The sequence below is a fragment of the Onychomys torridus genome, chromosome 7, assembly GCF_903995425.1.
Source record: "Onychomys torridus chromosome 7, mOncTor1.1, whole genome shotgun sequence".
Taxonomy (NCBI): Eukaryota; Metazoa; Chordata; class Mammalia; order Rodentia; family Cricetidae; genus Onychomys; species Onychomys torridus.
In genome coordinates this window covers 59,106,484-59,122,943 of record NC_050449.1, presented here as the reverse complement: position 1 = coordinate 59,122,943, position 16,460 = coordinate 59,106,484, and the positions used below count along the sequence as shown (strand labels likewise).

Below are 16,460 nucleotides of genomic sequence, written 5' to 3'. Positions count from 1 at the left end.
GAAGTGGAACCAGGTAGTGGTGGCATACACTTTTATTCCGAGCACTCGGGAGGCAGAGGCAGGTGGATCTCTGTGAGTTCGAGGCCAGCCTGGTCTACAGAGCTAGTTCCAGGACAGCCAGGGCTACACAGAGAAACCCTGTCTCAAAAGCCAAGAGGGGAAAAAGTACACTATTGAACTCCATAGGGGGTAATACATCATGAATGGCTATCTTAATGATTTTCTCTCTCATCCACCCAACACTGTCCAGCTCTCCTATTGGAGAGTGAGACTGGGAAATCCCATTGCTAGGATGGAAACCGAGGTACCAGAGATGTCCCATAGCCGCAGCAGGATCATTTAGCAGGCTCCTTTTGCATTCCTCCATCCTTTCATTATCCATTCCCCTGCTGTGGTCAGCCCCATTCCACATCCTACAGCTGCTTTGTGCTGCAGAGAGGCAGGTGCTCCACCACTAGCCTGAGAGGCTTTCTCATGAAGGAAACAGTCCCATCGCTAAGGACAGCCCAGTGCTTGTGCTCAGACTCAGGACCATTCTGTCTAGAAAGCCTAAATCCTGGGGTGTGGCGCTTGAGCCAGTCTGCAAAGGCTAATCTGGATGTTTCAATCTAGAAACCAAATCCGGGCCAGAAGGTTATCCAGGAACACCGGCGCCCTCTGCTGGGTCCCCCTCTGCTCTGCTTCTAGTCTTGGCTCAAATATCGCCTCCTCAGAGTCCCTTTGAGATGACTGCTCTTAGAAGTCAACTTGACTACATCAGGAAGCAGCTGGGTACACCTGTGAGGGAGGGATTTTTTTTTCTTTTTTATTAATCAAACCATTTGAATGGGAAGACCCACTTTTAATCAGGATCTTTTGAAGTGGAAAGTATTGTTTGTTTTTCACTCTTTTTGGGGGGCCTGCCACCCAGCTCCCAAATAAATCACACACAGAGGCTTATTCTTATAAATGTCCAGCCTTAGCTTGGCTTCTTTCTTGCCAGCTTTCCTTAACTTATCCTGTTTACCTTTGCCTGGGCTTTTCCCGTTCTCTTACTTCTGTAAATCTTACCTTTCTCTGTGGCTAGCTGGGTGGCTGGCCCCTGGAGTCCTCCTCCTTCTCTGGCTACTTCTTTTCTCCTCCCAGATTTCTCCTTCTATATATTCTCTCTGCCTGCCAGCCCTACCTATTTCTCTCTCCTGCCTCACTATTGGCCATTCAGCTCTTTATTAGACCATCAAATGTTTTAGACAGGCACGGTAACACAGCTTCACAGAGTTAAACAAATGCAACATAAACAAAAGTAACACACCTTAAAATAATATTCCCCCAACAGGGAAGAAAGATCCTTTAATCTGGGCCATACCTCCTGCCGACAGCCTATATAAAAGACTCGAAAGAAGAAAGCTTCTCTCTTGGTCTGCCATCTCTGGCAAATCCATCCCTTCACTGGCATTAGAATCTACTTCTGCAGGACTCTGGAATATGCTAAAGACCAGCTGAGACATCCAGCTTCAAACACTGAACAACTATCGGATTACTGGACCTTCCATTGGTAGACAGCCATTGTAAGCTATTCTAATAAATCCTTTACATATGTAGATGTAGACATATTCATTCTATAAGTTCTGCTTCTCTAGAGAACCCTGACTAATACGCCATCTGTAAGTGAACTCTATTTTTTTTCTGATTGCGTAGCATTGTCACAGTTTCTGGGATGGCTTTCCAATTTTTACCCCTGTGATAGATCTCCTTCAGCATCCTGAGGTGGGCTGTGTCAGCTCTGTGTACTGTGGGATCTGCAGTGCAGAGCCCAGCACCTAACACGTTAGGGGTGACTGATCAATATTCATGAAAAAAAAATTACAAGATGGACAGGTAGTTCCCTTTATCACCCACAGAAAGATGAACCCTGAGAATCTGTTTATTTTGTTCTGCTTTTCTGGTTCTCCTTCTTTTCCCCCATTCTAAACCATCCTCACACTGGCTTCTTTGTTTGAAATCCTGAAGCTGTGTAAGGAGTCTTGACTGAATTTGCTTTCTAGCTTCTGTTTCTTAAGTTGATGCTGTGGAGGAAAGGCAGAAAGGAGGGGCCTTGAGATTGGGGAGAGAGCCCCCTGGGAGCACCCAGAAGGTGACAGGATTCCCGGGGTGTGAGGCACCTAGATAGGCTGCCCTTTCTTCCTCTACCCCAGACATCATTGTTGCTTGTGGATCCTGGTCACTGTAGGTGTCGGTAGCCACGACAAAGCCCTGGGTGATGCGGCTGAAGCTGTGTCATCCTCCATGTGGAGAGTCTGGACTCCTGACTGAGGTGAGATTTCACTCTACCCCTCAGGGATACACATTCCAGGATAGTAAATTAGATGTCCCCCCCGCCCCCAATAAAGAACTGCTAGGTTTATGGTGTTCCCTCAGGGGCAGGGATATCTGCAGCCCCTCAGGAACATGCCGGCCTTTGTTGTCCAGGCCTTCCAGGGGCATCTTCACAAGGAGATTGCTAAGGGGAAGGCTTCCAGGCACCCAACGATCTCAGGGAAAGGCATCTTTAAGCAGATCTTCTCATGGTGTGACTTCTGGGAAGTCAGGAAACATTTCTTCATGGGCTAGAGAGAACTCAGTGGTTATCTGCATGTGTACTGCTATTTTGGAGGCCCCAGTTCCATTCCCAGCACCCCGCTCAAGCGGCTCACAACCACCTGTAACTCCAGCTTCAGGCGGACCAGACACCTCCTGTCTTACTGGCATCCTGAAGCTGGAGTTACAGGTGGCTGTAACTATAACCAGATACAAGTTCTGGAAACCAAACTGCCGTCCTCTGCAAGAGCATAATAGCCTATTAACCACCAAGCCATCTCTCCCGCCCCTCTGTCATGCCATAGTTTGTTGATGGCTCTTTCCCTATCCGACTGTAAAGCCAGAGTCTCAGGGAGAGCCCGAACTTAGAACTTCCCTGAGCGTATTTTTGTGCTAGCTTTTGGGTTACAGGTACTCACCTTGTTGGTCCATTATCCGTCACCACGTTCGTTTTCAGATGACAGTTGCCATGGACCAAACCTCACAGACCTCACACCGGGTTGCTGTGATCCAGGACCTCGTCGTGGCTGAACAAATATCTCTGTGTTTACCCCTCAGTGAGGGAGAGACCAGGCAGGAGTCAGTTACACACTTCACACGTTTATTTGGCCTAAATAAGTACGACCTGACAACGTTCATCTCAGTGCCCCAAACTCTACCTCTCCCCCTCAAAACAGACCATTTTGCAGCGTCTGTTCTCAGGACAGGCTCAGAGGGTGTTTACTCAGGACTGTGTTAGGCTGAGCTCAGCTGTGAAGGTAATTAAACTTCTATCTTGGGTCTGTGTCTGGCCTGTATCCCCTCTAGGCTCCTGCCATGGCTTGGTTGGTATTCCTTATGGGTTTCCGTGCTTGGTCCCTAGTGCAGCAGTGTTAAGATGATGTAACTCTTTATAAGATGGGCTGTGCATGGAAGGTGACTAAGGCCAGGGGTCCTGCCCTCAGGAGTGGATGGATACTGTTCCACAGTCTTCCGCTGCTTGTCTCATTATATGGTTATGCTGGCACGTGGACCTGCTGTGTGGTGCCAGCTGCCACGAAGCCCCAGCATAGCTAAGCACAGGCTGGTTCCGTGTTCTTCATCTTCTAGAATTGTGAGTTAAATAAACCATTTTTTTTCCATCAAGTACCCAGCCTTGTGTATTTTGTTAAAATAACACAAAGAAAACTAAAACAGACCCTGGGGCTGGCAAGATTGTTCATGAGATAAAAGTGCCTGCTACCAAGCCCCACAACCTGAATTTAACCCCCAGGGACCCACACGGGGAAAGAGAAAACCAACTTCTTCAAGTTGTCCTCTGATCTTCCCATGTACACAAAATAAATCAGTGCTGTGGGCTAAGACAGGCCCTGCCTGTGGGGTGATGCGGCCGCTGAAGAACCTGTCTGCACCGCCTCCCCAGTCTACGGCTCAAAACTCTGTGGCTGCGTGTCCAGCCTTGCAGAGAGCTTTGTCCTCTGTAACAATCACCATGTCCAACCTCTGACCCTGGAAGTAGTTTCTCCAGGGAAAGGGGTGACGCTGAGACAAAGCTGGTAAGTAGGGAACCATGTCCTTTCCCGCACCAGAAGGCTGAATGAGGGAAGAAACAGAGGCCTTCCCCCAGTTATTCCCTAGGGCCTTGACCCACGAAGAAGCCACAAATTGAGTAGTCCACTGTTTGTCTTCTTTCTGCCGAGTCAGAGGTTTGGGTCCATGTTCTCCAGATCAGAGTCTGCTGCCTCATCATCCTGGGACTCCTAGGTCAGAACCAGAAAGCCAGTCATAGGTTTGTGCCCATTCCGTCCCCAGGGCCACAGCCTGAGGACCACCACCTCTTTCCTTCTGTTTCCACCCAAAAGGAGTCAGTAGAAAGATTGGCTGCCTTCGGGGTCTACCTACCAGGCCTTCCCTTTGCTCTTCTAAGCCTGCCCACACCCAGAAAGCCCACCTTTAGGAGACTCCTTACCAGACGGAGGCCCCTGCCCTGCCGCAGGGTGGCATAGAAGTTCAGCACTCGGGAATCGCAGCGAACCACCGTGGGGTCAAAGTCTAGCACGCGTAGGCCTTGTAGGCTGCGGGCCCTGGAGAGCGCCACATAGGCTTGACCACTGGCAAACACGCGGCCCAGGGAGATCTCCACACAGTCCAGAGACATGCCCTGGGTGAGGGAGGGACAGTCACAGCCAACTTAGCCTGAAGTCTCTTGCATTTGAATGATTTTTATCAGCCTATCCGGAGTCTCAAACAAGGGAGAGCTGAGTACCAGTTGGGTCTGGTATAGGGAGAGGAGGAGAAGTAGGGGACAGGAATCCAGGGTAAGAGTTGAGGGATGGGGTAAGAGAAAGAACTCTAGCAATGGTCAAACAGAGCTAAGTCTGTAGCGAGCTAAACTCTGTCTCTCCACTAGCTGTAGGTTTTTTTAGAATCTTGATTTTCTACCTTGTGTAACACCAACTATTACTAGTTATATCTGCACTTCATATGGTTGTTAAAAGGATTAACCTATTCTGGTCATGGTCAGGAAATGGTAGAGGAACGCCGAGAAATGGGGAGAAGAATGTAGACTAGGAAGTACACTAAAGAAAAGCTTAGGACCAGGGGTATGGCTCGGCTGTTATCATGCTTAGGCAAGAAGGCCTGGGTTCAATCCCCAGCACCCACATAAACTAGATGTCAGGGTGCATACTTGTAAAACCAGCTTTCAGGAGACTGGGGTAGGAAGATCAAAAGTTCAAGGTCTTCTATAGCTACATAATGAGTTTGAGGCTAGCCTGGGCTACATGAGACCCCATGGAAAGAAGGGAAAAGGAAGGAAGATCGGTAGGTTTATTTTGTTCTGATCTGAAACATTCCATCCAAGGACTATTCAGTTCCCCCTAAAGCCTTTAAGACACATTCCAGAATGTCCCAGCACACCCTGCCCACACTCTACCCTATTTTGCCCACCCCTGCACCGGGTAGTCACCTGGCTTTTGTGGATGGACATTGCCCAGGCCAGCTGTAAGGGGAGCTGCTGCCGGCTGAGGAACTGGCCCCCAGTGACCTGTATCGTCCAGCGGTCCGTGCCGATGACCTCAGTGACCCCACACAGGAACCGTACCTGGGGAAGCCCTGAGGAAGGCATGGAGAGGAGGTCCCACCTTTTAGCCACCCTATGGTTTGTCCTGATGTGAAATGAACCCAAGCAGTACGACCCCCTCCATCATCACTTACCTCTCCCTTCTGACTTAAACCCAACTACCACCCCCCGGGCTCCATTCACCAGGCCCCGAGACACAGACAAGTTCTTCACCAGCATGACCTGCAGAGGAAGAAGTGCAGGGATGGAGGGGGACCCTTCTTGTGCCTGATTCCTCTCTGGCACTTAGGGTTCAGAGAGAGAATGAAGGCTATCATGGAGTTGAGTCCCAATTCTAAGCATGACTCCAGCTGACTGTGACCTCTCAGACAAGCTGTCTGTTTTCCTGGAAATATCTTGGCCTTATCTTATGTCAGAGGGGCTAACTAGTCATCAAATTGCCTGGAAAGAAGGTGGTAAAGCAAGGGGGTAACCTGAATCCCAGGACTTGAGAAGGGTTAGAGCTAGCTGGATGTGGTGGCGCACACCTTTGTTCCAGGACTCAGGAAGCAGAGACAGGCGGATATCTATGAGTTCAAGGCCACCCTGGTCAACATAACAAGTCCCAGGCCAGCTGGGCTACATGGTTCTCCTGTTTACAAAGAAGAAGAGGGGGGATTACGTCTGCTAAGACGACCATAAACCTTGAGGAATGACGCCAGCTCCTGCCTCCTCTCTTTCAGCCATGCTTAGATCCCCCATGTGTGCCCCATGGACAATGAGGAAAGTCTACCGTTCTTGCCCATCCCATAAAGGAGGAGTCAGAACTTGCCCATCTATCAGGCATACTACTGTAGACCACCGTAGGGGCCATTCCACCTGGGAGCTGAGCTTCAGAAAGGGAACTGACTTGCCCCAAGTGGCATTGCTTGACAGGGCTCTTGAGGTTGAAGAGAGAAGGGGAAAGCCGAAGAGAGGAAAGTGGGGGAACGTGGTCACATCAACTATCGAGGGGCCTTGGTAGAGTGTTGATAATCAGAGATCCTCCCCCCACTTCTCACCTGAGCCCCCAGCTTTAACTGAAGGACACGGCTGGCAGGACACTGGGCATCCAGGGTCTGGGCGAGTTCAGGGTCACTGTCGATAGCCTCAAAGCTGTGTATCGCACCTGAAAAAAAGGAGAATTGGAAAAACTTATTGACTTGTGACTCAGCTTGCAAAAATGTATTAGATCAAGATGATTCTGGGAAAGGACGGGGTCAGCTCAGCTGGGGCCTTGGAATCTGCTCACCACAGCTTTTGGGTGACAGTTTCATCTGTAAATGTACACAGAACATGGGCCCAGTTTTCTGGGGACGTGGGGAGGTAGAGTGTCACACCTGTTTTGATGGCCTCTCCCAGCTGGTTTCGCCAGGCCCAAACTTTTTACCTGGCAGCTCTTTCAGCCGCTTCTCATTGGTAAGGGCCACATCGTCCTGGTGGGTGCAGAGTCTCGTGGCGACAATTCCATCTCTTTCCACCTTATGGGCAGCTGTGGCCCTGAGCTGGTGGGTCACTTCATCTGAACATCTGTGGGGGCTGCACTGTCAGACCAGAGATCCCCTGGACACCAGAAAAGGTGGGGGCAGTATGGTCTGCTGCACAGGTCAAGCCTGGGGACCCCAAAAGGGCACCAGGACAGGATTTGCTGCTTCCCAACCCCCAGCCAGTCTACTTGTCCCTCAGATGTGGACAGTGAGCGTGGGAATAAGAATGCTAGACTCTAAGCCGGGCGGTGGTGGCGCATGCCTGTAATCCCAGCACTCGGGAGGCAGAAGCAGGTGGATCTCTGTGAGTTCAAGGCCAGCCTGGTCTACAGAGCTAGTCCAGGACAGGCTCCAAAGCTACAGAGAGACCCTGTCTTGAAAAAACAAAAAACAAAAAAGAATGCTAGACTCTGAATATAGGTGGAGCTACTCCTGTGTCTGCCCCGAGAGGAACTGGCCACCTCTGAACCCACAGTGCTCCTGAAGAAGTGGGATATCATGCATGAGCTCGGGCCAGAGGTTTGCAAGCCTGGAACAAGACACTGGTGTTGATACTCTGTAAAACTGTCTATCCTATCATCAGACTGGCCTTTAGGGTACAATCTTCTAGCCACTTGCCTACTGTCTTGGCTACAATAGCTAGTCTGAGGATTTTTTTTTCTGGTGTGTGTGTGTGTGTGTGTGTGTGTGTGTGTGTGTGTGTGTGTAGAAGAGCGCTTGCACTTTTACAGGCTGGAAGTAAATGTTTTACTTTTAGCTCTCCCCCCCCAACTATGTAGGTCTATCTGTCCTGGAACTCGCTCTGTAGACAAGGCTGACCTCGAAATCACAGAGGCCTGCCTCTGCCTCCAGAGTGCTGGGATTAAAAGCCTGTACCACTCTTTTATTTCTTTGTTTGTGAGACAGGTCTCTCACTGAACCTGGAGCTTACTCACCAGGCCAGCAAGCTCAGGAATTCTCCTGTCTTGACCTTCCCAACACAGGGATTTACAGGCATGTGCTGTCACTCCCAGCTTTTACATGGGCACTGGGGAATCCAAACTCGGGTCCGCATGCTTGTGTAGCAGGCACTTTTACTGAGTGAACCATCTCCCCGGCCTGCTAGCCTATGTTTCTATGTGAGGTATGGTATTGATGGTAGGTTTGTTGTTTGGTTTGGTTTTTTTGAGGTAGTGTCTCCCTAAACAGCCTAGGCTGGCCTCAAACTCACAATGCTACCTCAGTCTCTTGCGTTGTGTGCTACAGTGCCCAATGCTATAACATTCTTGACTATATTCTATCCTAAATTGTCCAGTGTCCTGTCCAAATCTTGTTTTCCTGTATAGACTGCTTGCTCCTGAGGACAACTGTTTCTCCCACTTCCCTGGACCAGCTGTGGTTACCAAAGCCTGTAAATCCTAGGACTGAGGATCAGTAGTTCAAGGTCATCCTTGGCCACATAGTAACTTCTGGACCAGACTAGGCTACATGAGGCCTGCTGCCCCCAAACAAACAATATAGACCCATCCTTGCATCCTCATCCCATGGGCCCTTTTCTAGTACCCACCTGCCCAACCTCACAGCTTGCAGCAGAGAGATGAAGGTCTGATCTGCCTGTCTCCATACCTCAGTCAGCTCCAGAGTCACTGGCACACACCTCCTCCAGCTCTTGGCCTGGTGGGGAAGGGTAGAGGTTAAGCCAGGGAGCAGAGAAGACTCACCCCAGAAGCATAGGATCGGAGTCAGGGTGTAACCCCCAAAAGCACAGGTCAGGGCCCAGGGAGTGACCAGTACCTGGAAGCAGAATCGAGGGTTCTGGGAGCCTTTGGTCACTGGGGGCAACTGTAGAAAGTCCCCACAGATGATGAGCTGGATCCCTCCAAATGGCTTCTTTTGTTGCCGGACAGCTCTGGATAGGAGCAGAGAATGCTTTAGAAAGGTTGGGGTGGGCAGGCTCCTTGGGGACATCACCAGATTCAAACCTCAGTGACTGTTTGTACATACTGACCTGGCCACAGCTTCCAGCTTGTCAAACAAGTCTGCCTCTACCATGGAGATCTCATCAATGACCAACCGCTGGCAGTTCAGCCAGCCCTGCCGCACACCTGGCCTATGGGCCAGGGCCACACACTGGGCCAGGGGAGCCTGACCTGAGCCAATGCCTATGAATGACACTATTTAGTCTTTGCTGAAACCCCGGCCCCTTGATCTCTCCCTCCTTTCCCATAGGCTCGCACCTACCTGCAAAGGCATGAAGGGTAGTGCCCCCGATGTGGCAGGCTGCTACCCCAGTGCTGGCAGTGGCCACAGTGCCAGTAGGGGGCAGGGAGCCCAGGATATGCTTCAGCAAATAGGACTTCCCTGTCCCTGGACAGTAGGCAAAGTCAGGGTTGCTTGCTCCTCCATGCCACCCTAGGGCTACCCCCAACCTCCACCCCATTCTATCTCTGTTACCTGCACTCCCAGTAAAGAAAATGCTCTGGCCTTTCAGGACTGCCCTCAGCACAGCAGCCTGCTCCTCAGAAAGCTTCGGTTTGCTGGAGCGCATGCTCAGCTTCTTCACAGGCAGGGGCCACCTTGGAGCTTCCTGGAAGGAACAGGGCTATCTCAGAACCTTCTGCTATGCCACTTGGTCTGCATTGCAAGACAGCCTCGCTGTTGACTTCATTTGGAACTTTGAGCAGATCTGGTTCATCTGGAGGTCGTCCCAACAAATACTAGCTAGCCTCCACCTCCCGCATTTCACCAGTTCAGTGCCAGGCATCTTAGATTGGTGACCATACCTGATCGAATCTCATATGCTGTACGATGCGCATTTCAGATCACCAGCGGTCCCCTTAATACTGCCGACCACCTTTCCCCAGACTTGGGCTTCCTGGGTCTCTTCCATTCTCAACAACAGCACATCTATTCCCTTTCTGGTCCTCACCGTACTAGGCTTTGATTCTGTTGGCTGCTTCTCCAGCGAGGAATCGGGGGTCCGGTTGGCCACAGCACGCCGCAGTTCCTCCGGTTGCACTGGACTGATGGTGACAAAGTCTCGAGGCCGGGGGCAGAGCAGTTGCGCGCGTGCAGAGGCGGGTCCTGGCCCGGGGGCAGCCTCCAGCTTCAAGCGCAGCATGCGCAGGAAGCGGCGCAGGCGCTCCGGGGGACAGTCGGAGAGCAGCAGCTGCACTGAGCCAGCTCGGGGGACACCATCCGCTGGGAGCCGCAGAGTGCTGCGCCCGGCCGCAGCAAAGCGGGTGAAGAGGCGCACCGCGCGCAGCGGGAAGCAGCGTGGGCGCCCCGCAGGTCCCGGTGCCTGCAGGCGCAGCATTAACTCTCGGCGTTCGTTTCGACCGAGGCTCAGCTCGGCAGTGCGCAGGGCCTGGCGCTTGCGAGGCTGCCCTCCAGGACTCAGCTCCTCCACGGCCACCCGGCACCGCAGCTCCGCGTCGTCACATTCACCTGTCGCCGCCTGGGTGCTAGAAAGCATCTCCAGTGCCTCTGCAGGCGTGCAGAGACCGGAGCACACAAGTTACGGAAAATCGGGATGTTACAGGTGGTAGAGATGCCGAGACGAAAGAATAAACAAAACAAAACAAACACACAAACAAATGTCCAGAACACTTAAGGGGTCAAGGAGGTTGTCACTGGTAACAAAAGGAGCTACCAAGATAGTGCAAACACTCTGGGCGAGAAGAAAACAAATACTCTAGAAATGTCCTCTGCTGCAGTTCTCGGGGCGGTGGAAGGTGGCGTCAAATGCGCTTAGGGCTGGGGAGCCTCAGTTGTCCTGCAATGGCCATATTAGAAAGGGATTTCTGCTTAGAAAAGCCTGCTTGAGGAGACCACCCAGGCCAGCACCGGACTCGTCAGGGACCTGTAAAGGAAGCAGAGCAATCACACTTTGGGCGATGGGAAGAAAACTGGCTGGAGGTGGAAACAGGCTGAGACAGGCACACCCCCTTTCATCACCTAACTAGTAGGTATTTGGGTCAGTGTGATTCCCGTGCTTTGGAAAGGGTGTATGTTTAGGGAATTTATGAAACCTCTAGGCCCACTGTCTCTCCGTCCGACCCACTCATCTATACCTCTTCCGTCGAGGATCCCTAAAATAAGCCCGTTCTTTGCCTCCCACCTCAGGGACCCAACTTACTTGTTGCTTTTGGAGGAAAAAGCCGACCAGAACCGGCCGTCAGCAAAGCTATAGTACCAAGAACATTCAAATACTGGAAATAAGAAAATCACCCTATCGCCGGCCTGGTCTTTAAATTCTCTAGCCAATCAGGGATAGGGGCGTGGCCGCGGGCGGGCCTTTCCCCGGCCTTCAACCCAGGGAGGTTTATTGTGTTAGAGGAGCGTGCGTTTGGAGTTACACGGGTGGGCGTGGTGGGGTGGGGGATAGGCTGCGGCTGCGCGGCGCGTGGCGTACTGTCACCCAAAGCGGCTCTGAAGACTTGAGAACCCTCCTATTAACACTGTCTCCGACACCTGATTGCTTGGCCTTAGGGAAAATCTCCCTCGTCCCTTGCACATTCTGTTCCACCCACAGAACCATTGTCTTCTGGGAAGGCCATTTCACTTGCCAGCCAAGTCCGCTTCCCTGTCTCCTGATTCTTTTCACCCTTCTCTGTCCTCCTAAGAATTATTCTATACACTTGTCTCTTTCACCCTGCTGAGACCTGTGGGTAAAGAACTTTAAGACCAGTGTCAGGTGTCCAGAGAGTAGGGAAGGAGTCCTTGTCTTCAGGGAATTCTTTTTTTTTTTTTTTTTTTTTTGAGCTGAGGATCGAACCCAGGACCTTGCGCTTGCGAGACAAGCGCTCTACCACGGAGCTAAATCCCCAACCCGCTTCAGAGAATTCTTACTCCTTTTGTTGTGCTCAGAGAATTTAATCTCTTTCGTTGGGGTCTTGCTACACTGTGTAGGCTGGTCTTGAATTCCAGGGCACAACGGATCTTCCTTCAGCCCCCTAAGTAGCTGTGACTACAGGCGCCTGACACGATCCAGCTTTGAAAACTTACTTATAATTATTATTTTTCCCTCACTGGAGTTTGAAATTACATTGCTGGAAGGGTGAGTCGAGCCACCTCATTTTACGGATAATGATAACCACTACAGACTAAATTGCCACCCCCCTCTTTCTTCTCCCCTTCTCCTCTTCAGAATATCGTGTATCCAAGGCTGACCTCAAACTTATCAAAGTTGCTACTTGCGGGGACGTGATACTGAGTTTCTAATCTTTCTGTTTCCATCTAAATGTGATTCCATGCGTCTACCACCACGCCCAGCTAGTTTTGAGGTGCAAAATGTACAACCATAGTAACAATCTATATTCAAATTTTACTCCTTTAAGAATTATTTTACTTTATGTGTATGAATGTTTTGCCTGCATGTGCACCACTTGTGTGCCTGGTGAATGCCTTGAAACTGGTAGTTGTGAGCCACCTTATGGGTTCTGGGAATTGAACCCAGCTCCTCTGCAAAACCAACATGTGCTTTTTACTGCTGAGCCGTCTCTCTAGCCATCAAAACCTTTTCATCTGAACTGGAGAAATGGCTCAGAAGTTACAAGCACTTGTTCTCAGCATTTACATAGTAGCTCACCGTCTTCTGTTCCAAGGGATCCAACACCTCTGGTACACATACAAGCATGTAGGCAAAACAATCATATACATATATGTGTGTATATATAAATAATATTTAAATAAATATTAAAAATTAAAAAAAAAACCTTTTTCACTATCTCACAGGTAAAGGCACCTGCCACCAAGCCTGACAACCTGAATTTGATCCCAGGGACCCATATGGTTGATGGAGAGAACCAGCTCTCTTAAACTGTCCTCTGACCTCCACATTTGCTCTCTCTCTCTCCCTCTCTCTCTGTCTCTCTGTCTCTCTTTCTCTCTCACACACACATACAACTGTAATTTTGTTTTGTTTTGTTTTTGAATCAGAGTTTCTCTGTATAACAGCCCTCGTTGTCTTGGAACTCACTTTGTAGATTAGGATGGTGTGGAACTCAACAGAGATCCTCTGGCCTCTGCCTCCTAATGCTGCGATTAAAGGTGTGTGGCACCACCACCCACTGAGAGCTTATTTTGTATATCTATTTAGTCTCACACATGCTGGTCAAGTGCTCTACCACTGGGAAACACTGCTAGTCCCATATTTGCTTTCTTTTCTTTTCTTTTTTCTTTTTCTTTTCTTTTTCTTTTTTCTTTTCTTTCTTTTTTTTTTTTTTTGAGTCAGGGTTTCTCTGTGTAGTCCTGGCTGTCCTGGAACTCACTCTGTAGAGGAGGCTAGCCTCGAACTCAGAGATCTCCACCTGCCTCTGCCCCCTAAATTGTGGAATTAAAGGTGTGAGCCACCACTGTCAAGCTTCTTTTGAGTTTTTGAGATAGGGTTTTGCTTTATAGTTCAGACTGGTCTAGGACATGCTATGGTACAGCCCCAGCTGGTCTTGCACTAGCAATTCTGCCTATGCCTCCTAAGAGCTAGGATTACATGATGCTACCATGCCTGGTTGTGTGTGTGTGTGTGTGTGTGTGTGTGAAGTTTTGGAGTTTTTTTTTTTTTTAACTATTAGATTGATTCATTTTATTTTATGTGTCTGTTTTGCCCGAATGTAAGAATGTGTACCATGTGTCTTCTGAGGTAGGAAGAGAGCGTTGTGAGCCACCTTGTGATTGCTTGGAATGAAATCCAGGTCCTCTGGAAGAGCCATCTCTTCAGTCCAAGCATCTATGTTTTCTGACTTATATTTTAATTTCTTTTAAATAAGCACGTGGGCAAGGATTTATGAGATATTCTAGGTATGATTCGTATTATTTGAACGTGTTAGACATTTTTCCCACCTAAGTTTTTGTAAGGGCAACAACAGCGAGTCCTTGTAAGAAAAGAAACCCAGAGCTCAATTTGGCCACTCTAGAGAATTAACGTTCCTTGGGCTCCGCCCTCCTGCCCGCCTTAGCTCTGGGGTTTTGTCATTTGGGTCTTGATTGACGGACACAGAGGGGCGGAGCCAGTGGGAGTTCTTACATCTGTGGTCCAACTTCCTTCTTCGCTGCTTTGGGTTGTAGTGCGCATATGCGATGCTGTGCTTGCTGCTACCGCTGAGGTCAGTTTCGAGGGAGGCACAAAGCTGCTTTTGAATGTCCTTTTCTAAACCCCAATCCAGGGTTGGAGGCACACATTTGAAGGGAGGGGTTTCTCCTTTACAAAATTTCCTTTTGTAGAACTCTTTCCAGGTCTTACCGGTTCTCTCCCACAGCAAGATCGCAGTCCACTCTAAAGAAACAACTGTAACTTTAGCAAAGGGCGGTATCATGTGATACTAAAAAGAGCACCACCCCTCCGGGACCTTAGGATCCTTTCCCTCCAAGTTTTTGCCTTCCCTCTTCCGCAATCCGAAGCTTGCAAAGAAAATGTGGTTAGAAGAGATGAACGAGGAAAGAGTATTGATTTTATGATTTTTGTATCTTCCAGAGCACAAACTAGGCACAGTGGCTCACACCTCTAATCGCACTTGGGGGTCGCTGAGGTAGAAGCCAGCCTAGGCTACAGTGTGAGACCCAGTCTCAAAAGCAAAATATTCACACCCACATACATAAACACAATCCCCAAACAGAGTAGGACTTCACCTCCTACTGCTTCCTTACCTTGCTAGGGGTTCACTCTCTCCCCCTTCCCTTACCCCACAACGCCTGCCTCTGCCTCTCCGCCCCCCTTCTCCCCTCTCCCATAGACACACTTCTGCCCTGTCTCTTTCAATTTAATGACTTAATTATCATTTGATACTATCAATATTTTACCTGAGCCTGCCCATCTCCACTCAGCTTTCTGATAGAGCTCGATATGATGCCAGGAGGCATGTCAAACTGTCTCCAGAAAAGAGCGTTTAGTCTTTTCCAGCACCACTGAACACACCTGCTTTTCTCCTGTCTTCACTAAGTAGCACCAACATTTGGGGCTCCAGTTGAAACCCTACACCCTATCTTTGATGCCCTCCTACTACTGAAACTTGATCTTCCTCCAAAATGTATTTAGAGTCTATTAATTTCCTCCCGTCCTCATTCCTCATCCTGTGGTTAGAAGGCATCACCTCTACCCTGCATTACAGAAGTCTCCTAGCCACCCGGAGTCCCAGCTTCCACTCTTTTTTTTTTTTTTTTTTTTTTTGGTTTTTCGAGACAGGGTTTCTCTGTGTAGCTTTGCACCTTTCCTGGATCTCGCTCTGTAGACCAGGCTGGCCTCGAACTCACAGAGATCCACCTGGCTCTGCTCTCCAAGTAGCAGTAAGCACGATTGTTTATTTGTTTGTTTGTTGGGAGACAGGGTTTCTCTGTGTAGCCTTCACTATCCTGGAACTCTCTCTGTAGACCAGGCTGGCCTTGAACTCACAGAGATCCGCCTGCCTCTGCCTCCCAAGCGCTAGGATTACAAGCTTGGTACAAGTGGGATTTTTTTTTTTTTTGAGCTGAGGATCGAACCCAGGGCCTTGTGCTTGCTAGGCAAGCGCTCTACCACTGAGCTAAATCCCCAACCCCACAAGTGGGATTTTTATTTGGAGTTGTTTACCTTCCTGTTTAAGGACTTTATGCAGGAAGGAATGTTTCAATCGTGGAGGAAGCCATACAACACTGGAGTCCTGGTGCATTGTTTTCTTCATCCTTCAAAAATTATATTATTCTATTATTTTATATCTGCAGGTATGTCTCTGCACCACTTACATGCCTGGTATCTGAAGAGTCCAGAACAGAGCCTCAGATCCCCTTAGAACTGGAGTTACAGACAGTCGTGAGCCACTATATGGGTACTGAGAATCAAACCTGGGTCCTAACCAATGAGCCATCTCACCAGCCCTCTCCACCCTTTAGGTTAGGAATGAGCGGCAGTGTGCTTCACCCTCTTCCATGAAGAGTTGAAAAGGACCCAGGAGCCCAAAGGCCAGCAGAGGGCAGTGAAGGAGAAGTTTGGTCAACTGGTGTGGCTGAGGCTATGCAGCCAGAGTCAAAGGAGGTCACCATTGATCCATCCCACACGCACGAAATTCTGGGTGCTGTAGCATGGGGCACGCCTGACCAGGAAAGCTCGTGTGTGTGTGTGTGTGTGTGTGTGTGTGTGTGTGTGTGTGCGCGCGCGCGCGCTGCTGGAGGTTTGGATGTGGCAGTCACCCCCAGGCCTCTGTTTCTCCAATATAAAATGAAAGTGCATGATAGAATTTAAAGGCTTTCTCTCTGGTCCCTTCACCCCACTCTCCAGCGACGTGGTCAGGTCAGGGCTGGAGGGAGGCAAGGTGATGAAGTCACAACTTGAGAGCCAAGGAGGGGCTGAATGAGGGAGAGACGAGCATGGGAGTTTGGGATGTCAGAGA

At 49.7% G+C, this 16,460-nt stretch overlaps 1 protein-coding gene across 1 annotated transcript; it reads right to left on the bottom strand.

The window, feature by feature from the left end:
- Positions 1–3,149: 3,149 nt before the first annotated feature.
- Positions 3,150–10,609, bottom strand: Pif1 (PIF1 5'-to-3' DNA helicase). The gene is made up of 12 exons (XM_036193711.1): positions 10,031–10,609; positions 9,556–9,688; positions 9,343–9,468; positions 9,110–9,263; positions 8,896–9,010; positions 8,669–8,775; positions 7,026–7,165; positions 6,658–6,764; positions 5,752–5,839; positions 5,504–5,649; positions 4,505–4,696; positions 3,150–4,295 (listed from the first exon to the last, which is right to left on the bottom strand). Exons 1-12 carry the CDS (start codon positions 10,574–10,576, stop codon positions 4,236–4,238), a joined length of 1,914 nt encoding a protein of 637 aa, XP_036049604.1. The 5' UTR covers positions 10,577–10,609; the 3' UTR covers positions 3,150–4,235.
- Between the last annotated feature and the right edge of the window lie 5,851 nt (positions 10,610–16,460).